The sequence below is a fragment of the Rhinatrema bivittatum genome, chromosome 5, assembly GCF_901001135.1.
Source record: "Rhinatrema bivittatum chromosome 5, aRhiBiv1.1, whole genome shotgun sequence".
NCBI lineage: Eukaryota > Metazoa > Chordata > Amphibia > Gymnophiona > Rhinatrematidae > Rhinatrema > Rhinatrema bivittatum.
In genome coordinates this window covers 343,998,063-344,024,847 of record NC_042619.1, presented here as the reverse complement: position 1 = coordinate 344,024,847, position 26,785 = coordinate 343,998,063, and the positions used below count along the sequence as shown (strand labels likewise).

General features: G+C 41.7%; 1 protein-coding gene across 6 annotated transcripts in view; it reads left to right on the top strand.

The window, feature by feature from the left end:
* Positions 1-26,785, top strand: part of DOCK9 (dedicator of cytokinesis 9) — a 491,864-nt gene that overhangs the window by 228,376 nt on the left and 236,703 nt on the right. For all 6 annotated transcript variants that reach the window (XM_029604490.1, XM_029604488.1, XM_029604486.1 and 3 more), the window contains exons 4-7: positions 10,932-11,014; positions 15,597-15,666; positions 20,187-20,282; positions 24,699-24,833. In XM_029604490.1, coding sequence (XP_029460350.1) covers positions 10,932-11,014; positions 15,597-15,666; positions 20,187-20,282; positions 24,699-24,833 — 384 coding nt within the window. The remainder of the gene's footprint in view (positions 1-10,931; positions 11,015-15,596; positions 15,667-20,186; positions 20,283-24,698; positions 24,834-26,785) is intronic.

The following is a 26,785-nucleotide window of genomic DNA, read 5'->3' as shown; positions in this document are numbered from 1 at the left end:
AAGCTAGCAAAGAACCAAATCGGTAAAGTAGTGACAGAAAACAGATGAACCTACAAAAAGAACTAGCAAACGGATTGAGATAACAATTAATGGAAAACACTTTCTTAAAAAAATGAATCTTTAAGGCTTTCTTGAATAACATTGGAATCTGCATAATTCTTAATTGTGTGGGCAGGGTGTTCCAAAAAGCCGGGCCCGCCACAGAAAAGGCGTGTTCATGAGCCTTGGAAAGGTTTACTATTTGATAAGCACGCACTTCCAATAAGCCAGTGCTTGCTGAATACAGCATGCATGCAAGAACGTATATCTGCAAAAGAGCACTCATTCAGGGACCAAAATTATTGGTATGCAATTTGTCTATTATTCATGAAAATTTGTATTTTATGCATCATTCATTGGGGAGGTAATGAAAGGCCTGCAGAATGGGAATAATATGGTTGTGAAGTTTATATCCAGTAAATTTTCACCATAGCATTTTGCTCAACTTGTAAAGCTCTCAGAGAGGTATTAGCCCAATCAATAAAGAATTGCAATAACCCAACCTAAACACCAGTGTTTGTAAAACAGTATGAAAATTAACAGCATCTAAAAAAGGCGCTAATCTGCACAGTAAATGAAGTTTGAAAAATGTCTGCCAAAGCTTTAAAATTGAGATTTGAAAATAATTCAGGATTCTGGATGACTCCTGTGTTACGTTAATGTGATCCCATCAAATTGAAGAGCAAAAGGGATATCAGGAGAAGGAAGTTTGCTTAATACAATGAGTTCTGTTTTATCAATATTAAGCGCCAAGCGGTTATGTGTTAACCAGGCCCTAATGGAAGATAAGCAGATGGAAAGTGCTTTTAGAGTGGTGAACCAAGATGATAAAACCGGAATGAAAGGTTTGTCATTCACATACTGTCTGACGTTAACCCCCCAGTCAGGCAAGCACTCAACAAAGGGGAGACATAAATATTGAACAAAGTGGCTGAGAAGGCAGATCCTTGTGGGACACCAGTTGAGAGAATATGTGATTTTTGAGACAGACGATACGATAGAAATGCGTTCTGTGCAATCTGCCATGTAAGACTGAAACCAGTTTAGCACTGAACCTGATATAGCAATGTGGGAGAGGCGATCAAACACAATAGAATGTTTTAATGTGTCGAAGGCCACTGTGATATCACAGCGAGCCATTGGATATCTGGTCCCACAGTCAGAACCACAGGTAATGATATCCAGGCTGGTCAATAAAAAGGGTCTTGGTATTTAAAACAAAATATATATTTTTTTTCAAAAACCAAACTGTAATTGAATTAACACATTGTGGTCTTAAAGAAACGCAATAACTTTGGACAAGAGAGCGGTAAGATGGAATAGGGCAATAAAAACTGAAGGGTCAAGTGAAGGCTTTTTAATAAGTTTTACAGTTGTACTTTTGAGATAAAATAACAATAGTTCTTCAGTCAGTGAGAGAGACAAATTTAGCGATATAATTAGGATTTCCACGCAACATTTTTAACAAAGTAGTGGGAATCGGTGGACAAGGGGAATGGATTCAGTTTAGCAAACTTTTCACCTATGGCTGAAGTTACTAGGGCGCAAAAGAGTTACGAGGAAATCAGGTGGGATGCAGGCATCACAGGGATAAGCAGCCTTCAAACGTCACAAACGTTGCTGATTTTTGCATTAAAAAACCCCCCAAAACTGTGGTCTTCTCAATGGTTAGTATCTTTGGCAATATAAGTTAAAGAATCAGTGACTGAGGGTACAGGTGTTATCTTTTTAGTAATTTAAAAAAATGCCAGAGCTTGGGGTTCCCCTGACCTGGAAGGAAATAGAAACTGGTACAAGCCCAATATGATCTTCCTTCCCTCCGGCAACTGTCCTGCTCTTCTTCCTCTCCCTCCCTCCACATTGGTATCAGGACAGATTCATAGGGAGTATGGGCTCCCAGTTCAGTGGCTTCCCTTTCATTCCCTGTCTATCGAGGAGCATGTGAAGGTGGGGCTGGAACTGATGTTGGGACCGGGAGTGCTTCCTTCCTCTGTCCCTTTGCTGCTGCTGCTGTAACTATGGTATCCTTTAGGGTGGATCCAGGAATCTTGGCCATTAAACTACCCATTCCTTTTCTATTACATTGACATGGGGAAAAGGATTAACCCTTTGTACTTTCCAACAGTTTGGTCTGATAGGCTCGTTTGTAAGCCCCTTGATTGCTGCTATCTTCCAGCTCTGGATGTCACGCTGAAGGGAGAGGCGGCTGTGTTGCTGGTATCTTTGATGAGGTCTGGAGAAAATTCAGGTGCTGCTGGCAGAGCATTTTCCTTCAGCTTTCAAGCAGCATGTTCTGCATACGGCTGATGAACCCCAGTGGTTACAGCATAGTTGGAGTGGGAACCACTGGTAACTTCAAATTAAACTTGAATACAGGATGGGAAGCTGCAGGCACTGAGATATTATAGCATCTCCATGACCCTTAGTAGGTGCCCAAAGAGAGAGATCCCCGATGAGTTCCTAAGAAAACTCAAGATAAACCAAGTGGATCATTGCAGGCCAGAAGATGGAAAGTTTCCAGGTGTTGTCTTGGAAGATCCGTGGAGGAGGATGTTAGCTAGAAAGGAATATCTCCCAATTATGTAAGTTTACCGCAGACACAGGAGATACATTTTCTTCTCTTGATCAAGGACTATACTGCCAAACAAATCTATTCAAGAATCAAAATGTTGCCTTGCAGATCATTAATACTGCTTTGAAAGATATTTTCCTAAGATTTAGATTGTATTCTTTAGAGGACATCATAAGATATAACAAAAAAAAATAATTTGCAATTCATTAATTTTCAGAGCATGAAAGTAGACGCACTTGGCAGTCGCCCTTCCACCAGCCATTTTTCTGGAATAAAACACACTGCAGATTTTATTGTCACAAAGTTAGCACAATTATAATATAATCCCGACTGTGAGCAAAGCATTATCCATGTACCCAACTGCCTGCTATGGGTTAGCTGCACAGTCTGTGCCATTGAGCCTGCCATGTGCCAAGGGAGCCCAGCATCCCTGGCCCTTGCTACACCCCCAATGTTGATGCTCTTTAGTCAACATCATATGATGTTTCCAGGTCTCTCAATGCTGTCTCACACCACTTGCAAGGCGGTAAGTGCAGCACCACCTCATCACAAAAGTGCCAATACAGCTCACTAACAGGCCGATACAGTACAGCGTGCTCCAACGGAGCGCACTGTTAACCTGCCCTTGGACGCGCGTTTTCCCTTACCCCTTATTCAGTAAGGGGAGGAAAACACGCGTCCAACCCGCGGCACCTAATAGCGCCCTCAACATGCAAACGCATGTTGATGGCCCTATTAGGTATGCGCGCGGGATACAGAAAGTAAAATGTGCAGCCAAGCCGCACATTTTACTCTAAGAAATTAGCGCCTACCCAAAGGTCTGCGCTAGTTTCTGCCGGCACTGGGAAAGTGCACAGAAAAGCAGTAAAAACTGCTTTTCTGTGCACCTTCCAACTTAATATCATGGCGATATTAAGTCGGAGGTCCCTAAGGGTGTAAAAAGTTAAAAAAAAAAAAAATTTAAATTGGGCAGGCTGCTGTTGGGCCGAAAACCGGACGCTCAATTTTGCCGGCGTCCGGTTTCTGAGCCCGTGGCTGTCAGCGGGCTCGAGAACAGACGCCGGCAAAATTGAATGTCGGCTGTCAAACCCGCTCCAGGTCAAAAGGAGGCGCTAGGGACGCGCTAGTGTCCCTAGCGCCTCCTTTTGCCAGTTTCTACCGCACCACCTAATTTACATACTGAATCGCGCGCGCCAGAAGAGCGGGCGTTTGGCCGCTCTCCTGCGTTTTTACTGAATTGGCCCGATAAGGAGGCTGTTCCCTGCTTCTGCCAGGATATATATCTCACACCCCGAGTACCCCCCCGTCTCTGGTACTCCTGCCCTTCAGAAAAAGCTGTGACAGTACAATGCCATTTGTAATACAGAATACCATATAAATATACATTACACAGGTATAATATGTGCAAACACAGTAGAGGCTGGATCCAAGAGGAAAAGTTAAAATAAAAAAGGAAAACTAAATCAAAAGCAGTGACGAAAAAAAGTGGTAATCAAATACAATTCCAGATTACCATCACCCAGCTTTGCTTGAGTATATTCAGAGCCTCTGATTTCTGCGTCAGATATTTCAAGATTCTTCAGCAAAAGGTGGCAAATTGGCAGATTTTTGCATATACTTGCAATTCAAATGTAATGTTTTCAACTTTATAAAGTTGTTTTCAGATATGTCCAGTTACTTTATTTGGTTCTTCATTAGAAGAAAATGGATCTTAGTGATTGGGGAGGGGAGAGAGGGCTGGGAGTAGGGTACCACGTCTAAGCGGATGATCAAAGCTTCCAGCTGCTCAAACAAGCTAGCCCTGGTTCTCATCGGTTTATGCACTATTAAACGGTGGCTTTGTTTTCACAAGCTGGCCCTGAATGTTGTTATCCTTAGTCTCTTCCCCTTAAATAAAGCTGCTTCAAACATAAAACTGCAATCCTGATTCACAAGTCATTAAGCAATAACATCTCACCCTGGAGCTGTGCCATCCTACATATTTACAATCCTCCTTGTGCCTTAAGCTCGGCACAATAGTTTACTAGAAGTCGCCACAGCACGACTTGCTCGTTTATCAGAAGCCCGTGAGAGGGCGTTTGTCAGTGGCAGATACCCAACAGAGTTTGCGCTTGACAACCTGCATACAGACATTTTGGAAAAGAGTTGAAGGCCGCCTTCCTCAGACAGGCATCTGCCTCTCCTTCCATGGTGCTTTTGCTTTTCTTTCTTTTTGTCTCTAGTTATGAACATTAAGAATTGCCATAGTGAGTCAGACCAAAGGTCCATGAAGCCCAGTATTCTGTTACTAACCGTGGCCAAGTCAGGTTACAAGTACCTGGCAGGATCCCAAACAGCTTCCATGCTGCTTACACCCAGGGATAAATGGTGGCTTTTCCCTAAGCCTACTTGCTTAATGATCCAGCTACACTATCTGCCTTAACCACAAACTCTGCCCTTGACTTCCAGAGCTTAATTGTGTTGAGTGAAAGAAATCTCATTATGTGCGGAATTTCTTTTTATGTCTCCTGCCTTGAACAGTGGATCAGGTGGCAAATAAACCCTTTTAAATAACTAAATAGTAAGCATTCTGATAACTGAGGGGAGGATTTGCCTGCAAATTGCAAGACCTGCATAACTTAAGTACAAAGGCGTGAGTGATGTAAAAAGGGCAAATTCACACTGCTGGTAATACCCGCGAGATGATGGGGTAAAGAATATTGCCTTATGTCCTAGTCAATGCCCAGTTCTGTAGCAGATTCTCTTCCCAGCCTCCGTTAGCCTTTGGCCTTTCTGTTGACGATCCAGTATTATGAGACCTTCTGTTTGGAATCAGCAGAGGAGGTTATTCAAATAATAAAGTCAAACACAACTGACTGTTCTCACCAGTACTGTTTAGAGCCGAGGACATTGGTGCATACGTTGCTCATGTTCAGCTTTCTCTGCTGGAGGGCCTCTTGCCAGTTGGTCTTAAGAGAGCATCGATTAGCCATCTATTAAAGAAAGTTTCTTTGGATTTTTTTTAAGGCTATATCTTCGTTGCCATTCCTTTCAAAATTTATTGAAAGCGTAGTACTTAATCAGTTGAATGATTTTGTAGATCAACATGCAGTTTTAGATCAACATGAATTTGGTTTTTGCAGATTTTTCAGTATTGAAACACTATCAAGTCTTGATATGATTAGAAGGGGTTATGTGATGGTGCTGGACAATTCCATGGGTTTTGATTCCTTGAATCATGAGATCCTATTGTCATGGTTAAAAGATTGGACTATCTGGTCCTACGTGTGATTGGTTTTCTTCTTTTATATTGGACACAGTTCAACAAATCAGTATAGCAGCAGCCTCTTTAATCTGACATGTTAATGTGGGATCTTCCCTATTGGTGGTTTTGTTTACATAAGAACATCCAAAATGCTGCGGTGAAATAGTTTGAGCGCTCTGTTATTCTAGTTCAATCCTTATGAATATATTTTCTAGTTGAATCATTTTTTCTTCAACTCATTTTGGTGTTTTTTTGTATTAGTTTATTTATATAAGAACATAAGAACATGCCATACTGGGTCAGACTAAGGGTCCATCAAGCCCAGCATCCTGTTTCCAACAGTGGCCAATCCAGGCTACAAGTACCTGGCAAGTACTCAAACATTAAATAGATAATTTAATATATACATGACTCTTCTTTGCAAATTTTTAACATTAGGAGTTAACTACAAACTATATGCCAATGACGTTCATTGTTTTGTGCCAAAACAATCATGGTTAGGATTTTTTGGCCGTTTGGCAGCAATAACATCTTGGCTATTGGATAATATTGATAAAACTGAACTAATTTCTGAGCCGGTATCCATCTAATTATGTCCCCTCTTTTTTACATTTGAGGGTTATAAGATTGAGGTTTCAGTGCAGATTGACAGTTTAGGGGTTTAGGACTCCAGAAAAATTACCTTATGCTCTTAGTACTAGCTCAGCATTTAGGATAACTGAGTCCTTGCCTTGCTAAATATCTGTGCTCCAAAGGCAAATTGTTCCTAACAAACCTCTTTGGTTCACACTATAATTAGTTTCAGTGACCCTCTCGACTTTTATTTAAAAGTTTTAATATACTGTCATTAAGTTATTTACCATCATAATGGTTTACAATAGGGCACATATATCAAAGAGAAAATAGATCATACTTTACATAGAGGGTGCCAGTATTATCCGGTAACAATTACACATTAAGTACTATTTGGTTTATGACATGGAATTTACATTAATGAAATTCACATGGGAGAGTGTTTTTTTTGGTATGCAACCTGTCTATTGATTGCAATTATCTGAGGGATAAAATAATTTCCAGGTAGTGTCTGGAGATTGTGAGCTGGGTGCTCTATATCTGCTTATCCTTATTTATTGGCCTGCATCATTCTCTTTATCGAAGGCTTGTTTGAAAAGCCAGGTTTTGAGGTTTGTTTTGAAAAGTTGATGATTTCTTTGAAGTCTTAGATCAAGGGGCATTGTGTTCCATAATATGGGACTGGCCAGAGACAGTGCAAGTTCCCTAACCTGGGTTAGTCTTGCTGTTTTCACAGATGGAATGGTTAAGAGGGCTTTGTTTGCTGATCTTAAATTCCTATGTGGGATGTGTACTCGAAGTGCTGTGTTCAGCCATTCTGCTTTTTCGTCATGGATCAGTTTGTGTATTGTGCAAAGTGCTTTGAACTGTATTCTTTGTTCTATGGGTAGCCAATGTAGTTCGGCAAGTGTTTCTGTGATGTGATCTTTTTTACTTTTTCCAGTGAGAATTCTAGCCGCGGAGTTTTGTAATATTTACAGTGGTCTTATTGTAGTGTACGGCAAACCAAGTAGTAAGGCATTACAGTAGTCAGGGGGTTACATATATTTAACATTGATATTTAGAGCAATATCAGTGTTAAATATATGTAACCCCCTCTTTTAGGTATATAATAGTCCCTGGGGCCAGTCTTACTCTGTTCTTCCTCTCCACACACCAGTATTTTGGCCACTGGGGTGCTGGACGTCTTCTGGCAGGGAGGAGAACAAGCCTCTAGGGCCCTAGACTCATGGAGTGAGGACCCTTGAATAGTCTCTCACTGTACAATTTATATGCTCTCTCAAAGGTTCTTGGCTTATTCTTCCTCGGACACATGGAATAGTGTTCAAATATGTTTCCTGCAACTAAGGAAATCTTAAAAGTCCAGATCACAACAGAAGCTTAAAATGGTCTGGATACAGGAAAACAAACCTAATTGCCTTGTTCTTCTTCATGTCTAAAGCCTGAGTCAGTATCCTCTTCTGAATGACAGAAAGGTAAAAAAAAAAACCTGCCTCCTTCCTCAAGTGGATAGGAATTTGGTCGATAAAAAGGATTCTTCCCAGAGTTACTGGAAAAGGTTCAACACAGGAAAATCTCTTTAGGTACAAGTCGGTATTGACCCTACCCTCTACTATAAGTAAGGAAAAATAGCTCCTTATCCTGTCTGTTTCTCAAGCAGGGATGATTTCCCTTTTGAGCCATAGGAAAAAACTACAATGCCTCCAAAAATCTTTTCCTCCCTTCACAGGATAATCCTTCCCAGGACCATAAGCCTCAACCCACAGGTCCACTACTATCTCCTTCTTCCAAAGCATAAATGCAGCCACGTCCTTTGACATGGTCAGGCAGGTTCTTCTAGGGCATAAGCTGAGTAATCCTAGCACCCTGGGTAAGGCAAAGGGATAGACTGGCAAATTCTGAACTAAAGGCTCACCTAATGGTAAGGGATCGGAGTAACCCTTACATATAGTTTTACCTTTTTTTGTTTTTATTTACCAGTTACATTCAAATTGATGTCTCCAAACAATGAAAACGCCTTAACTTTTTCTGCTACCTACAGCAGCATATATCAATGGACCTGTTCTATCACTAGTACCCAGAGAATAATCACGTTCAGAACTAGATTTATCGCATGTCCTTCTCTGGGTCTCATCTTTTCTTTTTATGCTCATTTTGATCAGTGTGCTTATATGATCCATATTGCTAAAGGATTTAGTGAAGACATCTATCATAGCTGGGCTTAACACGGGTTTGGATGAGCTCCTGGAGGACAAGTCCATATTATTATTAGCTTAGGTGGACTTGGGGAAAACCACGGCTTATCCCTGGGAGTGAGCAACAAAGAATAGGATTTACTCATTTTGGTATCTGCCAGGTACTTCCTAATGACCTATATTGGCCACTGTTGGAGACAGGATGTCTGACTCAGATTGGCATATCTTATGTTCTTTATATACCTTTTAACTTGTCAAACCTATCCTTTCTCATAGTTGTAATCTTTTCAAGTAAATATACATTCCAAATTCTTCTATATTAATTGCCAAATAGTGGAGTGAGTACTTTTCTCCCAGGTCGTTGTGATATCACAACAAGCTATGACTCAGAAATGAGTGATCAGTTTATCCTAAGTGCAATAGTTTTCACCTGCAAGCAATCCAAGTTTAAAGATTTCAGTGTTTTCTCCGTAACCTGTTGTATTACATTCTGAAGGCTCTTCCAATACTTAGCTATTTCTGACAATCACACTATGTATATGTATAAGTGCCCATCTCCCCGTACTCTCTCCTGCAATCACTGCTTGTTCCTGGATGTATCTGTCTGCTTACAGGTTTTCATTTTTCAAGTTGTGTAAGAATTGACAGGTAATATTGTACTACTTCTGCTAACTTTATTTCTAGACATACCAATATTTATAACATATATATTTTCAGCATGTTTCCCTAACCCAATCCCTTTCAGGCTTTTCTTGGCTTAGCTTTTCTCTCTCTGCCATGTTCTCTTTGACTCTAGGTTTCTTATGCTTAATTTCTCCAAAACGGAGGTTGAGTTCTTTCCAGCTATCGCCAGCATTCTACATGGCGTTTGCTCTAGTGACTCACTTCCTCACGTCTTAGCTCTGGTGAAAAGCCTGGGAATTATTGTGAATCCGTCTGTCCTTCCAGATTCTTATCCACTCTTGTTTACTTCACCGTGATGTCGGCTTCATAATATCTCTGAAATCTTTTTCTCTCCCTTGTTCAATGCTTGTCGTCTTGATTTCTGTAACAGCTTCCTTACTGGTCTTCCTCATTAATGCCTTTGCTCTATATAATTCTTCCAACGTACCACAGCTAGTATTCTTTTTCTGTCACCCTCACATCACTTCACTACTGATCTTTGCATTGGCTTTGGTAAAATATTTTGGAATGTTTTAATTTCTTGTTATCTACAAATGGACTCATTGTTTCTGGTTATATTCCAGTTAACTGGCGTTGCTCTCTCTCATACTTGCCTTTCTACTCCTGCACAAATTGGGCGTGCTCTCACTTTTACACTTTTGCTGTTCTTGCGCACTTTTTGAAACACACCTAATATTCAGAAATCCCCCACCCCCTTGGGTATTTTCAGAAGGAAATGTAAATCATTTATTCTCATTAGCCTACCTGTCTGCCGAATTCTCCCTATTTTCTTCATTTGATATTTTTTCTTAAATACTTGTGTATTACTCGCTGATTATAAAGCATCTTGGATAAGTGCCATATAAATATGGTGAGTAAATAATCCCAGCTCACTCCCAACACCTTTAAAGTCAGTATTGCTAACTTGGGCTCTGCCATAGGAGCACTGTAATTTTGCTAGGGTAAAATTAGGGCTAAATCTGGTAGCCATTTAACCCATAGGGAAGCAGAAATGTACTATATGTAAAAGTTTTCCACTCTTAAGCATCATCTCTCACTCCCAAGTACGTACTTCCTACCACTGTCTAATATTCTCATTCCCCCAAGCTCTCCATCCCACAGGATCTGTAAGGATCATGCTTAGCCTTGCTGGGTTCTTTGTACCTTGCAGTATCTCTAGCAAAGGTAACTGAGAATCGAAGGGTCCGTCATGATCTGCCCCAACTGGGACAGGGCACCCTAAACTGGAAAACAATCCTTGTTTTTCTTCGGGAAGTAACCTTGCATTCAAAGTGGAATACTTATTGATTCCACTTTGAAGGCCTTAATGCATTTTGAATTAAATGTAGATGTAATTTTAATCGTTGTTAAAATACTATACTGTAAAAATAAAGTTTAAATAAAAACCTTTAAATCAATTTATCATCTACTCTGGACATGTCAGCATTACAGTTGAGCCCTAATATAATTTCCTCCGCTGAATACATATTTTAAACAGTTTCTGGACTATTAAGTAATGCTTAGATTGTATATGCATCCAAGACATACACATTTGAAATAATATATATGTGCTTTGATATTGTAAAACCTTGCAACCTAAGTTTCTTTATATTTTATATTGTACAATGTCTTTCTTTTCAAACAGTGCATCAAAACCTACAATTCTGACTGGCATGTTGTTAACTATAAATATGACGACTACTCTGGAGACTTTCGCCAGCTTCCAAGGTGAGTACAGAATTTTATAGCAGATGCCATCACCTCTAGTGAAAGCCATTCATTTATTCACATGTTAGCCATTCATTTATTGACGATAAAGAATGTCCAGGAATGAATCTCTGTGCCCGAGGCTTCTCATACCTAGATGTGCGATTTCACAATAGTTATTACTGGATGAATTGTATTTTGTTTTGCATTTAGCTGTATTCTGCCAGTTGCCACATTTTCTGCTCTTTCCTCTCATTACTGCTTCAAATTTTCAGACCGCTGGTGAAGCCCTCTTCCTGGTGCTTCCTGTGGTGAAGGGAGTTCACTATAAGGGTGGCCGAGGTCTCACAATCTGCACCCCAGGGTTCTTCTGAGGAAGGAAGGATTTTCCTTCAGGGCCCTAAGGTGTTTTGTTCACTATGGTCTTTCCAGTAGTCATCACACCAATTCAAGAAAAACTTTACTAAGGAATTTTTTCAATAAATATAACTTTAAATTTGATATATTTCTTTGCAGCATCCATATTGCACAATGAAATATTCAATACGTAAATCTTTTCTCCCATTTAGTATTCTCTGGTATCCCTTCTATTCGTTCCAATATTTTATGGATCTTCCTAGGGTTGCTGGTAAGATTCTTCTTGTCTACATAGAATTCCCGTAGGTATCGAGAATCCACCACTTCTTTTTGGTAACTCTACTCTTCTTCCCTTCAGTGTACTGAATCCATTGAATCTACTAGGTGAATCCCTTTTTGGTGGCTTGCTCCTTTCTTTTCCCAAGGGGCACGGACTGAGCATCCACTCATTGACACTGAAATTGTCAGACTGAGAGCCATAGGGGTGAACTACAAGGTTTCTAGTCTGCTGTACAATCACAAATCCCAAACGCCTTACTTCCAAAACTCTATGGGACATTAACCTTGAACTGACGTTTTCAGCCAGTTCTTGGGCAACCTCTTCTTTTACTGGGAAGGAAAGAGGACAACTTCCTTTTGAAAAGAAAAAAATAAGTCTATAACCAACCCAACAGCTCTGAGCAGGAACTAGCAGCTGTTCTCTGAAAAAACCAAGGAGCTAAATCAATTTTTCCATGCCAGGCTCCATAGATGTTACCCATGTGAGGACTGCCACATGGGTAACATCTTCTGCCACTTCTGAAAGAAAAAATCCAAAGAAATACCTAAATTTATCAATTGCAACAAATTCATACTGCCAGCCATTGACTTACCACCACCATCAAGTTCAATTTTGCGTTCCTTTTATTTGAGTTTGATGTCCTATGATAGATATGTCCTTTTCTTGGGGGGATCGCGTGATGTCCATGGGTGCTGTAAGTGTGTGTCCATGACTCCAGAAGCTCAACAGTCCTGTTTTGGAACTTATGGATAGACTCTTTAGGGACCAGGAGACTGAACTGCATCAGTAGAAGGAATGTCATTGACAATGGATGGAGACATCCATTCCCTTGATGCCATCAAGTGATAGGGAATCTTAGATAATCAACTGCTTTCTCCCTGAAAAAAGCATCGTGCACTGACTCCGACTCTGGCATTGAGAAGATGTTATGCTGAGCATCAAGGGAATCTGATGTGCAGTGCTGGGAGTGGGGATGATCTGGTGCATGCTGAGAACCCTCCTAAGTGATCCTGTAGACATACTGAGAATCCTCCTAAGCTAATCCTGTAGACATACAGGAGCTCGGCACAGTCTCCACCAGTCCTGGTGTCCACCACCAATTCACCTCTCGTTTTCTGAAGAGGACATGGTCGCTCCCCCTCTCTCCCAGTCGGTGATTTTCCTCCTAGGCTGCCTCTCATAGAGTAGTGAAAAAAGAAAAAAAAAACAGGGGGCTTGTTGCCAGCAAAAATATTAGCACAAGACAAGATTATAAGGCTGGTTCACATGTTGGTGAAGTGGTAATGTGTTCTGGTTTATAGGAAGGAAATAAAAAAGTTGAAAAGACTAACAAAGTGTAAAATATTTCATGCTGTTGGTGCTGAATTTAGGTTGCTATAATTTGCCTCTCTTAATTCCTTTCCCACTAAGATCCTTGCAGTTCTAGCCGCAGCTCTTTCCCAGGACCTGCTTGGTGTCTTGGTACTCTCTCGTGGTAGTTACTCCTTTTCTTCTTTCATAATGCGACTCTTATGGTGCAGCACTGGAGTATCGATCAACCCTGAACCTTAAACTTTCTCTGGTCTGTGTCAAAATTTACTGGCCCCAGTGGTGCTGTTAATTCGTCTCTTGTACACCCTTTGCCAGGGAGGGTAATTTTAGAAGCCATTTCCCTGGGTAAACTGATGTGCAGAAGTTGACATTTTGAAAAATGCCCCCCTTATTTACAGGTAAGTGTGCCTGTATGCACATATTTTACCCACAATAAGGGCAGACATTGCTGGAGGCAGGATTGGGGTGGGATTTCAAACTGCATGGGGCTGATATTTAGCACTGCTTAGCCGGATGAATAGTGATTCATTTGGTTAAGCTGCGGCCGTTGAATATCTGGCTGTGTTCAGCGGCTGCCACATAGCTGGAGAAGTATTTTACATGGATTAACAAGTATAAATGTTCACAGGTACTTCTCCTGGAGTAACTTTCCAAGAAAAAAGCATGTACATACTTTCACTTACAAAATCAGTGCAACCTCCCAGCAGGATACGCCGCACATTTAGCTGTTATGCACCAGAAATTTGGAAGAAAGTGCCACTGTGCTCTGTGCCTGGGGGTCCTGCTGCCTGAAGTTCAGGGGAAAAACCAAGGTATGGCTTTTCAGCCAGGTCCTCCCCTAAGACATGGGACTCTTGTACAGAGCGGAGCCTTGAAGCTGTTCACGAATGGGTCTTACTGTTCTAGATTCCAAGGCTACGTAAACTGCACATTGTGATTCAATTGTAAGCCGATCTGTGCTCCTGTTCATTTAAATTTGTAATCCGCCTTGAGACCAACTTTGGGAAAAGGCGGATTATCAAATGTTCGGAAATAAAAAGTACTGCACCAATGGGGGCAGTTAAAAAGAAAAAATTACCCCTAAGGTGTCCATGTTAATCGTTTGTCAGCTCCTAAACTGTTAAATCATTTCATCCACTGCACTGATTGCAAACTCTTAGGGCTGAATTTAAGAACTGGGCAAAAATAATGTTGGAAACTTATTAAATAACCGTGGATCCTAAAAGCAATCCAGGTGATGGGAACACATAAAAACCTCAACCATACTTTAAAGACGGGCGAGGTCTATATAAAATGAGGAAACAAGGCTACACCTGCTTCTGTGGTTATTTTAGACTAAAATAATGTGAGATTTGCCCACAAAAAATTTGCAGAAGAAAATTATACCTGCTGTGAAAGATATGGAATAAACACTGTGGGACGTAACTTGCTGCTTCGTTTTTAAACGTATTCAGGTTTTTGAGCAAGAAATAAGGAAGTAGTTGCAGTCCAGAGGCATGTGGTCATTTGTTTGCGACTGGATTTTCCATTTGTTTGATATCCTGCCTTTGTAGGCTAACACTTTGACCTGCCTTATTGAAGATAGCATTTGTATAAGCAAAACTGGTGTTCCAGCAGAAATATTTTCATGTTGGGCAAGCTTTGATCCATGTGGCAGTGTTGTCGGTAGCTGGTGGACTCGTGGTCTGGTCTGATCTGCTCTCTGCTGTAAGATCTGTAACGGCCTCAGCACTCTTGGTTGGTTGCCATAAGAGCCGTCTGCTTTGCTGTGTAACCCAGGCACACCTTCATGTTGTACAGCCGTATTTCCCGTTGCCCTCCCAGTAACCTCCTCCCAAACACTTCTTTTCTAGCGACTTCTGCTTGACCAGATGGTCTTCGTTTCTTCTTGGTTGGTGTCCAAAATGTTTTAGTTTATTGACTCTTCTCAACAATGAACACTCCCTTTCACATTCTTTCACCCTGCTGCATTGTTCTTGATTTTTATCCATTTTGTGGTCAGTATCGTGTTTCTGAAGCCATGGTCATGCTGGATTTTTATTTTTTTTTTTACCTGTCTGTCTGAAAGTGATGATCTCTGTTCTCAGTGAGAGCTTCAGTGGAAGCACAATTAAGCTGCCTATGGGTTTGCGCTATATTTTGAATTGTGCAGCTGCAGAAAGAAACACAGCAAATGTGCTTGCTGTATTAGTCCACTTGGCTATGTCGCAAAAGGTCAATAAATAAGTTGCAGGTGATGACTTTATTTAACTAATGCACTATATTTGCGACTAGCTTTTGAGATCTCTGCATCCTTAATTAGGTAAAGCAAAATGAGTTAAGCGTGAAGTTGTCGGGGATGTACAAACAGAGTACAGGTTGTCTTACAGTTGTGGTGTAGGGGTTATTTTCTAAGCTGTAAAGAGTTGTGATGAATTAAAGTTGAGGGTTTGAAATACGGTGGTGTTTGCAGAAGAGTGAAAAAATAGGCACTGAAAGCACAAATGTTCAAGTCGTAGATTAGGTACATCTTGATTAATATTGCACATGGAAAGCATTCAGGCCCTGTGCTGATAAAAAATCAGTCGGTAATGATTGATTTTCTCGATGGACAGGGTTTGAATCGCTACGTATTTGAACGCTGACACGTTTTCTCCTATTTTTTTTTTCTTTTAGCAAAGGAAGTAAATCAGAAAAACTTCCAGTTCATGTGTATGAAGTGGATGAAGAAGCAGATAAGGATGAGGTGAGTTTGCTAGTGATGATGAACAGGGCAGCTTTCTCTTACTTTTGTGGTGAAAATATGACTCTAGGGTATGCCTTTTGTTTTTCTTCATGAAATTATATTTCCTTAAAGTAAACCTTGCTTATTGACTGGGAAAAGTATGTGGTGTGAGCCTCGTGTTCTGATTGGTTGTAAAATATATGCAGACATTCACAGCAAGCTACAAATGCATCGTGTTTTTAGCCAGGGGATAAAAGGCAATTGCAATGCGTTCCTGTGGTCCACTCTTCACCCCAAATTTTCTTTGGAGGAGAGGTGGCAGGAGCACACAGTGAATGCATTCTTACCAGCAGCAAATATCAACTTGCCTGAAGTAAGCATGCAAACATATATTTTAATCCCTGTTTACATCCAAGAAACTACATTTTTACTTTTAGTACTGTGCATGCTTAATTTCAGGATTTTGGGCTTGTGGTCATGCTTAAGGCACTGCATTGGTTCCCAGTTAAACAAAGGATTAACTTCAAAATAATCCTTTTAGGTTTTAAGGTGCTGAATAATCTTGCCCTTCGATGCATTGCGTCCCAGTAGGGGAGAACTATATGTTCTTCTCAGTTCTCTCTCTCAAAATCGCATGCAAAGTTAGACTGGTGGATACTTTTGGGAAATCCTTCTCCATTGGACTGCCGTTCCACAGGAACTTAAAGCTGGTCGGTATAGGAAAGCTATTCGGACCTGCTTTTGGATACATTTCAAGCATGCTGTGTGTTTTGATTCTGGATTTTGTTTCTAATTTTAATAAACTTATGTTTATTATTTAAGTTTTATTTTATGACATTTAATTTCTTGTTTTTTAGATCGTAACAGATATGTTCTTGTTTTGTTTGAATTTATTCAGTTGGTTATACATCATTCCACAGCCTTATTGGGAGGAGCAGTGTTGAAATAATGAAAAATAAAATAAATACAAGGAAATGCCATTGTTTTAATGGTGTTTCTTTAATAGCCAACTTAGGATAAATTGAAGTCCTGGATCACTGCGCAGTAAATCTTGTACAGATGATAATGAGTCGGCTCCAGATGCACTTGTTATGAGGGGAGAGAATAGGTGAAGTGTAGCATGGCCTGCTCAGTATTGACAAGGCGAGTTGAGTCTGGATTTTTAACTTCATCTAATAGGTTCAGTGCTTATGAGTTTTGCTTAGGGAATCCTAACGGAAACTAGTATAGCTAAAATGGGTCTCTATAGTATGGTAAAAATTCAGTTATTTGTGGCTCGTTTTCTTAGAAAAAGCTTACACAAATGTCTACTTGGCAGCCAAGTGTCTTACATGGGTAAGTAAGGGGTGCACACATTTGCACACTCATTCCCTCTCACCACTTCTCACTGGTCCTAGAAACGTGATGTCGGAAAGAGCGTTATGGCCTCTCTAGTCTACCCACCCATCCTATGATCTCTCTGTAATGCCGGGGATTTATATCTCTGCTTGTAACTGTTACATGGCTGGATGGAAACTTCCCTATGAACACAAACGTTAGCAGAGACAGTCACAGGATTCAGAACTGGTGGCACTTGTACCGGTGAGTCACTTCTCAAGGTGAAATATCCAGTTAACGGTGGTTAGCTGCTGACTAGAAACTTCACACGGTGCCTTCGGGGTGGCCGTGCCTGCAGAGCGCGAGCAGGAAATGTCAGACACAAACGTAGCAGCCAGGGAAGTGTACATTTTCCATACTTCCCCTGAGATTGATTGGGAGGGCGGTGCAACATTCAGTTATTATTTTCTCCATATGAGACGCTTTGCATGCCGTGAGATTTTCTTACCCCGGGTCCTCTTCCTCCCCGTCCTCCTCGCTTCCATCTCCTCCTCCCTCCCTCCCTCTCGCTGCTGCAGTCTGTGGGGTGAGAGCACTGTGACAGCCTGCAGACTGCAGCAGGGGCAGCTCCCTCGGGTGATGAGTTACAGCCCGCAGCACCCTAATCTCCTCCTCCTCCTCAGTTTACTGTAATTTGTTATAACTTGCTCTGAGGCCATTCATGATAAAAAGTAAATAAATGAGCCTTCACCAAGCAGGCAGTGCAGAAATGGAGAGGAATCGCGCCGGGAGGGAAGTGCAAAGATTCAGGTAAACTTATTGCAAAAGTAATCTACAGAATGGTTAAAATAAAAGGGCAGGGAAAGGAGGAGAGAAATTGTAACGTCAGGGATAGGTTCAGGTTACAAGAGAGTGCAGCACCAGGGGCAAGTCTCAGGTTTTGATGCTGGTGCTTATTGTCCCTGGTGAGGCTTCATTTCTGGCAGGATACTGCACAGTTTGTAAGCCCTCTGGGAGTAGGTACCTGAATGTAGTCTGCTTCGAAGTGCCTGAAAGTGGAATATAAATAAAATAAAAGCAGTGAGCACAATAGTTCCCTCTGTATACAAGTGAAGGAGATGGAGGAAGTGGTGCACACAGTTATCTTGGCTGCATCCCAAGCTCCTTGCACACCCTCTGTCTCACTCTGCCCAGGGATGAGGATAGGATGTGCTGTGTGTGTGCTGCACAGAGCGGCTCCCGGCAGTCAGTACTCTGCACACTGCCTGTTAATCACCACACTCGGGGGCTCGTGCCGTACCCCGGAAGACGAGGCCAACGTGACGGGGAGCGTCTGTGTGTTTAAGAAGCACCACTGCTGCTGCTGCCCCTCGTTGCTGCTGTTGAGATCAGAGCCCAGTATTGGGCTACATCTAAGAAACAGAAAATGGTTTGGTGTAGTTAACTTAATCACCTTTCTGAAGTAATAATCCAAGCAATTTACACTATAAATAAAAGCATTAACAAACAAGTAAACATCATACAAATAAAGTGAATAAACAGTGCCAAGTTAAAACTAAGAACAAAGAAATGTTTAAGTAAGCCAAGGTAACAATAAAAAGCAAATAATAAAATCAGTTTAAGGGAAGCAGGATAAGAGTGCATATAAAGAAAATAAAATGAAACTAACCAGAGCCCAGTGTAAAACTAAGCACAGCTAAGAATAGACAAAATGAAAATATCAAGTAGGAGGGGAGCCGGATTACCAGATTGGTTTAAATAAGAAGGCAACAGATGTAGAAAGTCTGCGGAGGCCTGAATTTGGCAGAACAGAAGTGAATTCCACAGGCTGGGGCCTAAATATGAATATGAGTGGTAAAATCTAATGACCTTATAACTGAAGGCATGGTTAACTCTTGTGGAAGATATGGACAAAGGATTCTCCACCGAAGAACCTGAAATATCAGGCAGCCTGTCTTTAACTGTTTGCAAGAGAAAGTCATGTAAGAGCAGCAGCCCTGGATTAACCATTAAGCAAAATAAGCAATGCATAGAGCACCAGTGGATCCGGGCATTGCAATAATCCAGGCGGCCGAGTACTAGTGAATAAGTGCCTCCTAATAAAATGGAAGGAAAAAATAGCACCACTGAACGAGACCTGAAGTGTGAGAAGGAAAGGTGCTACGAGAATCCAGACCGATGTCCAAAGTGGTGACAGCTTCCTTAAGTTGCAGTGAAGAGCCTGCCATTTTAGGAGGGGATGGGGGAGTGGTGGCGTCAACTTAAATCCAAGTTCCTTGCAATCCACGTAGCCTCTGATTTGTCAGGGTTGACTTTGAGCTTGGTGAGGCTCAGCCTCACCAAGCTGCCTCAGTCAGAGAGCGGCACCCCTGATCAGGTCTGAAACACTGAGAATCCCCAATGAATATGTATGAGATACATTTGCATGCAAATTTGCGTATTCATTGGTGGTATTCTGGCTGGGTGGGGCCCAAGGATCGGTTTGAATAGCATTTCTTTACATACCTGAGGATCAAAGCTAATACATTGATTTTGAATGTAAATTTTCTGCATAGGCCTATTAGTATTTTAGCTCCTACCCTCTTGCGCACTAAAAATTGTGCATTTGAAGAGCTAGAATCTCTGCTTGTCCTTCACAAATGTTGCCAGTTGTCATCCTACTATTTTTGCAGGACTGTGCATAATGGGAACCACTGATCAGGTAACGTCTGGAGACTTGTGTAGTGCCTGAAAGCTGTCACAGCCACCTGGGCATGCACGGCCTCTATAGATACTGCAGGGTTTTAAATGCCTTCATGAAATACTAAATTTTCTCAGCTAGATAGGCTAATATCGTAAAACAATCACTACCCTATTAGAATCAGGCGGTGATTCAGTTATGTTGCACCCCTGAAAAAGTAACATTCGAACCAACAGCCGCCTGCTCAGGATGAGAATGGAAAGCAGGTAATTTTAATTAAGCAAAGGAGCATATTTTATGTATAACAGTAAATCTGAGCACAGCACAGATACCAAAGTTTAGAAAACGAAATGTACGTTGCTTGAGTAATCTTCTTACTGGTGCTTCAGTTGGTCTTTTTGGATCTTTTTAATTTAGCCAGTGAATAGTCTTGAGGTGATGTGAATTTGGTGCACTGTGAACGTGAATAGTAATTTTTCAGTGTGTTTCTAGAGATCCTGGCTCTGTACAGTGTTGAAATGTACATTGTGGTTTTATGTTATAGGATGCAGCATCTCTGGGATCTCAGAAGGGTGGGATCACAAAACAGGGCTGGCTCTACAAAGGCAATATGAACAGCGCCATCAGTGTCACCATGCGGGTAAGCCACCTCCGAGCTCGAAGCACAAAGAATTAGTTTCATAGGTGACGTGATTGCAGCTCTGACATCAGATGTCCTTTTCCCTTTCTCCTCAGCGAGTTTTACTCCCACCCAGTTTTTCTAGCTTCAACCCCTACGCAAGTGAACAGGCGTTCCATCCTACACAATCTGTACGGTGCCTACGTTGCTTACGTCGTAACTGCCTCTCCATTAAAGTTACTCACATGCCTTCTGTTAAGAGTAGTAACTGCCGCTCAGTGCAGAATACGCCCCATGCAGAAATGCTACAGCCAAAGTCAACATAGATTACACCATTTCTTCATTTCCTGCCTCTAGGCATCCACAGTTATCAACTTATGCCCTCTTAAAACGCCATTACTGTTAGCCTTTACCACCTCCTCTGGAAGGGAATTCCAGACATCCACTTGTGAAGAAGAAATTGTGTTTTATGCAGTTTTTTAAAATGCAATTTAAAGTTAGGAATTGGCTACAGATTGATTTCATGCAAGATGCCTGAAATATCTTGTATGCATTTGTATGCTTATATGATTTGCCTTGCCAACTTATAGAATATGAATTCTCTACTGTAGAAATTCAACCAAGACTCTTTTGATTTCACTGGAAATTCAATATTTGTATGCTCATTTACTATTTTAATTTGTTTCTTTGTTGACCAGCAGGGCTGGCTTAGCCATGACAAATTGGTGACATCCAGTGGTTCCAAATGGACCCATCTCTCTAGTTCTAGCTCAAAGTTTTACTACTGAGCATGTGCAGGAGTTCCAGCGTAGACAGTGTCGTGATACCATCTGACTCTTTCGGTCCACGCTTCCACATAGATGTGTACATTCTCTCTACTCATTTTTTTCAAAATGTTTCTGCCTTTGAAGTCTCTTCTACTCACTTTTCAAGTTGCTTTGCTCCTTCAACAGTATTTCAGTGCTTAAAAAATTGATCTGTCCAGCTCCAAGAGCTGTGTGTGGTTGCAAAGTGGTCTCCACCTACAGCCAAGACATCTACTACAACTATGGGTCTTGATCATGACTCGGCTAATTGCTATGACTGTGGTGAGATATTGCCAAGATGCCAGCAGAACTGGGCCTGAAAGATGGAGGAACTCCGCAGGTCTGTAGAAAGACAGAGCTGTTCTTGGAGCAGGGCCTCCTTGGACTCCCTCTGTACCAAGTCAAGCAGAAGTTCCTTGAGCAGGGATTTCCCAGTTCCAGCACTGGCCTCCAGGTCCAGGGGAGTCAACCAAGACATGGAAGTATAGAGGACAGGAGTCATCACGCTCTTTGGTGCCAAAGAATCATCACCATTTGGCTTATTCAGCATCAGCTATGCACATTCTGTTGGTGCATTCAAAGCAATTGGCACTGCTGAAACATCAAATTAAAGAGCTATCAACACAGCCCACAGTGTTGGAGTGGGGAGCACTGTCAATGCTAATGCAGGTTGTAACTCAAGCTTTGGGGGGCTGCCCTCCTTGTTGGTGCCCTTAATGTCATTTCACCTCCTCTTTCTGAATCCCAGGCCTTCCAGGGCCCCTTCAATGTTGTCTGCCGAAAACATTCTACTAGGATCCCTTCCACTATGTTTTGAAACTCCAGATTCTATCTGTTCCATCATGTCCTTGATCTCCAAGTAGCCTGGGTGGGAGTCGCCTCCAGGGGTCCAGTAAGTGCTTCTCAAGAGAATGGTTCTCTATTGGATTCAGAGGAGGTCTGTTCCCAATTCCAGACCAGAAGATCCAATAGTCTGTGAACCACATAGATGAATTTGTGAAGATGTTCTTTACCTTTTTGGAAGCCAGTGAAGGGGGCATCCTTCAGCCTTTTCTAAGATGTTTGATTTGTTCCCTCGTGGGGGAGTTGTGCCTGCTTCTATGCTGCAAGAACTTCCATCAGAAATCCCAGCAGTAGAAACTAGCCTGCCTCAGTCAGGCAGACCATCCCTTTCTGTGGAGGAGTCTACCAGTTTTCCAAGGATGAAGTGAGGCGCACTACCTAATGGGATATTTCCTAGGAGTTTTCCCCTCCGAGATAAGAGGTCTCCTTCCTAATTGACATCGGCTTCATCATAGTCATGAGATAGTGTCCTTCCAACATTAATTTCAGAGGATGAATCTACAGGTATCTGTTCAGACCCCTTATCTGACCTGTGCCATCTCCTCCAGAAAACCTCTCATATTCCAGATTCCTGAACAAGCTGAGTAAGGCAATCTGAATCCATGACTGTAGGAATATGGATACCTGCACCAAAGTCTTTGGTCTGTTTCAGACTCTGGAAACCGTTCTGAATTATCGATCACAGTTCATCAAATCTGTGGGATCTACAAATGAGTATATGGGATAAACCTGCCTTTGCTCTCCTGTAGCCAGGAAATTGGAGTTCAACAAGCTCCTGGTTTTGTAGTGGATCAACTGCTGCAAGAATCTGTGTAGTGGTGTTTGTATTTAAGCAGGCTAAAAAGACCATACTTTTTTCCAGTACACCCCTGGGTAAGGACTCCAAAGTTCTTGGACAGTGTTTTTGGGAAGATTTTCCAGAAGGTTTTCCAATACTCAGTGCAGCTCATCAGTTGTGTATGGCTCATTCTTACACAACTGCATTTGCAAGTTGAAGCCTCTGGTAGTGTCTCTGGACAAAGGAGCAGGCTCTTCTGGATATGGAAGAGTGCAAGAACCACATCATCCAGTCAGTATATGTCATATGACACTGCAGCATAATCTTCTGCAGCTTGCTAGAGAGCCTGCATGAAAGACATTAATGATAAATTGGTCGATGTCCCATGTTTTGGGGACAGTTTCTTCAGGGGTAAATTCAGAGAAAGCCATTGATCAGATCAAAGAGCAACATGTGGCCATTCAGTCTTTGTCAATGCAGACTGAGCCGTAGACGTCTTTGCTTTTAAGTGCTCCTCCTTCCAGAGATGTCCATTACACCATTTTCAGTAGTATCACCTTATACTTGCACTGCTGCAACAGCAGCTTCCAGCATAGCAATGCCTGTGTAAGAGACATGAGTTTATGGCACAGCAGCCCCATCTGTGCCTTGTTTGATGAAACCTAATCTTCTATCCCTCCAATAGGGGGAGGAGGATTCACCTGTTCCTTGAAGAATGGCAGAGATCACCAAGAACTGTTGGATCCTTAAAATTGTGGAATCTAGTTAGCGACTGCTCTTCTCCTGTCCCCCAGTGCTGTACCAGTGGTTTAGTCTTCAATCCAGATCTATTCCAGTCTATTCCAATCTGTCAGCTATTTCCTTATCCTCAAGAAGCCAGTGGGATTGAGACCTATCCTGGATTTATGATGAATGAACAAGAGCAATAGGGAGATGTGCTTATCCTGTTTTTGTCTAAAGTGGTTTATGCATTTCATTTAAATCAAGCTATCATTTTGATGACATTCTTTCCAAGACCTCATACACATAAGGGCGAAAAGGTCCTCCGGTCACTGGACTGTAAAAGGGCCTTGGCCTATTACATCATCAGGCTTCTCAGCTATCATGTCATTCAGTCCTAACAGACTGGCGTGGCTATTTCCACACACACTTGGTCTAACTGGCCAGCGAAGTGTATCGCGCATTATGCGCTGGCTGGCCTTCAACTCACAAATCCAGTTAGGGCTCATCAAATTAGCCATGTCTACCTCAGTGGCTTACTTAAGAGTCATTTCAATTCAAGACATTTGCAAAGCTGCAACTTGGTCATTAGTTCACATGTTTGCATCCCACGCCTGTCTAGACAATCTCTCAAGAAATGACAGTAACTTAGGCTGGTAAAACTATTTGCCCAATTCACCCAGTGGTCCACTCTCCATTGAGGGGGTTCTGGGTTGCTTAGTCAATAAGTACTCCACCACACAACCCATAGCTTGAGATTTTCCATGTATCATAGCTATTTCAGCCCTGCTTTTCAACTGAGAAAGCAAGTTTGCTTACCATAAATGTGGTTCTCCCTAAATAACAGGATGAATTAGCCAGTTGATTGAGAGGCTCATGAGGCAGCATGTGCATGAGAACTCTTGGGCATGCTCAATAACAAAACTTTACTGAGCTAGAGAGATGGGGTCTGGTTCAGCACCATTGGATAATTCATGGCTAATTCATCCTGCTGTCTATGGAGAACGTTGTTTATGATAAGCAAACTTGCTGTTTGTACATATTAATGTAGCCATATTGATCCCAGAGAAAACTGAATTCTTCATAAATTGTTACTTCTAATGCTAGTGCAATGAAAGCTGTCTAAAGTTGATGTATATTAACTTCTGAGACCATGTAAGATATTTCTTCAGGTGTAGTCTCAATATCATGTACGATACCTATATACTAGCAAATAATGTTTTTTTAAATTTTTTGTTTGGAGAAACCATTTTTTAAGGATGAAGATATTAATGTGTCTCTCTGTTACAGTCATTTAAGAGGAGATTTTTTCACTTAATCCAACTGGGAGATGGATCGTATAACCTCAATTTCTACAAAGACGAAAAAATCTGTAAAGAGCCGAAAGGGTCTATATTCCTCGATTCCTGTATGGGTGTAGTGCAGGTAAGGCAGCAGCGTCGTAGGTACATTATGTACGTAGAACAGGAAATGTCTTTTTAGCAAGCATTATACTTAAGCGTTTCAATATCTTTTTGTCAAGATCTGTTAACTCTTGGATCTGGATTACACGATTCCAAGGAGATACTGTTGTTAAATTCCAAAGGCTGCTAATTGACACTTTCACAGCAGAGCAAACGTCTAGTCCCTAAGTTGAAGATGTGCCTATATAAAAATGGTGGACAGCAAAAGTCAAGCACTGAAGCAGCAGTACCAATTAGAATAAAATATTCAAGGGCTTGGTAATTAGCTATATTGACCCATGTTTTGTTCTAAATCCTTGATCTTTTTTTTTTTTTAATCTACTATATTGTTGTATTTTCAGAATTTTGTTTTGAGTGTAGGGTGTACACTCCCCCGCCCCCCCCCCCCCCAAGATCCTTCCCTGAGAGCATTCCACGTATGTTATGTTCATGCTTAGCAGATTCTGGTTTGTGTGAGATTCCAGGAAGGATTAGATCAGAAGCCCCTTAATTTGCTTAGATTCATAGTAGTGGGAATGGAAAAGAAGAAAATGAGCTTTCTAAATCTAAACGATAATATCCCCTTTTAAAAAAACAAAAAGAAAAAAGGATATCTTTATGTTTTTTCATTCGTAATTGCACAAAGGAAAGCAAAACTAACCTCAAAACACTGAGATGCAGAAGGGAAACGTTGAAACAAATGTACGTTTTGAGCATGACTTTTATATCTGAGCATTGTGCGTGCTGCGTGTGGCATCCATTGTATATGTGCCTCTACAATACTTTGCACTCTGTCTTAGGTTTTGTGTCGATACTGCTGTCTGTGTTCATTCGTCTCTAACTACGGTTTCAGCTTTTTGTCCCGTTCATTGTGCCTTTCTCCAGAGTGATCTGCCTTTCGACTGCTGCTTGGATATTTCTAATGGCTGTGAGCCACCGGTCTTTCTGTTGTTGCCTCTGATTTGAGCTTTATTGTCCCCTGTTTCCAACAATCTTTTCCCTTGGGATTCATCTCTTTATGAAAGTTCTGGCATTCCTGTAATGATGGTTATTGCTACAATAACCGTACACTTTCTGTGTCTGCGATCGTTCTGATGGTGACTCTTTTTGTTTGCATTTTTCTTTTTTCTGAACATTTCTTGCCCTCCATTTGAATTATCTGTTTTGGCTTTTGTTTAGCACTGTTGCTTTAAGAAAACATGGAAAATTAATGTAACCACGATATATCTAGGCACTGTCCGGGGCACGGACAATACACGAGGCTTTCCACATAACTTCATGTGTAGGATTTCTCTTGTAGGAGTTGCTTGCAGATTTTTAACAATGGACAGACACACTTACAAATGGCTTTCATTGACCTTTGCAGCAATACTAGTACTTGTTTAAATGGGACTTTAAAACAAAACAATGAAAGAGTGAGTTTTTAGATTAAAATGTTACGGAGGAAGGCAATCTATCCCAGTATAAAAAATGTATGTGTATTTTCTTAGATACTGAGGTAGATCTTTAAAAAGTACGCCGGATTTTATGATACACGCGTACCTTATAAAATCCGGGGTCGGCGCTTGCAAGGCTGCGCAAAATTGGCAGCCTGCGTGCACTGAGCCGCGCAGCCTGCCTCCGTTCCCTCCGAGGCCGCTCCGAAATCGGAGCGGCCTCGGAGGGAACTTTCCTTCCGCGTCCTCCCACCCCCCAGCCCTACCTACATCCCACCCCACCTTTGTTGTGCAAGTTACGCCCTCTTGAGGCAGACGTAACTTGTGCGTGCCGCCTCGACATCCCCTGGCACAGGCCGCAGTGCCGGGACCCTCCCAGCCCGCCCCCGGACCCGCCCCAGACCGCCCCCTGACCCCGGGCATGCCCCCGGACACACCCCCTCCTGCCCCTTTCATGAAGCCCCGGGACTTACGCTCATCCTGGTGCTTTGCGCACACG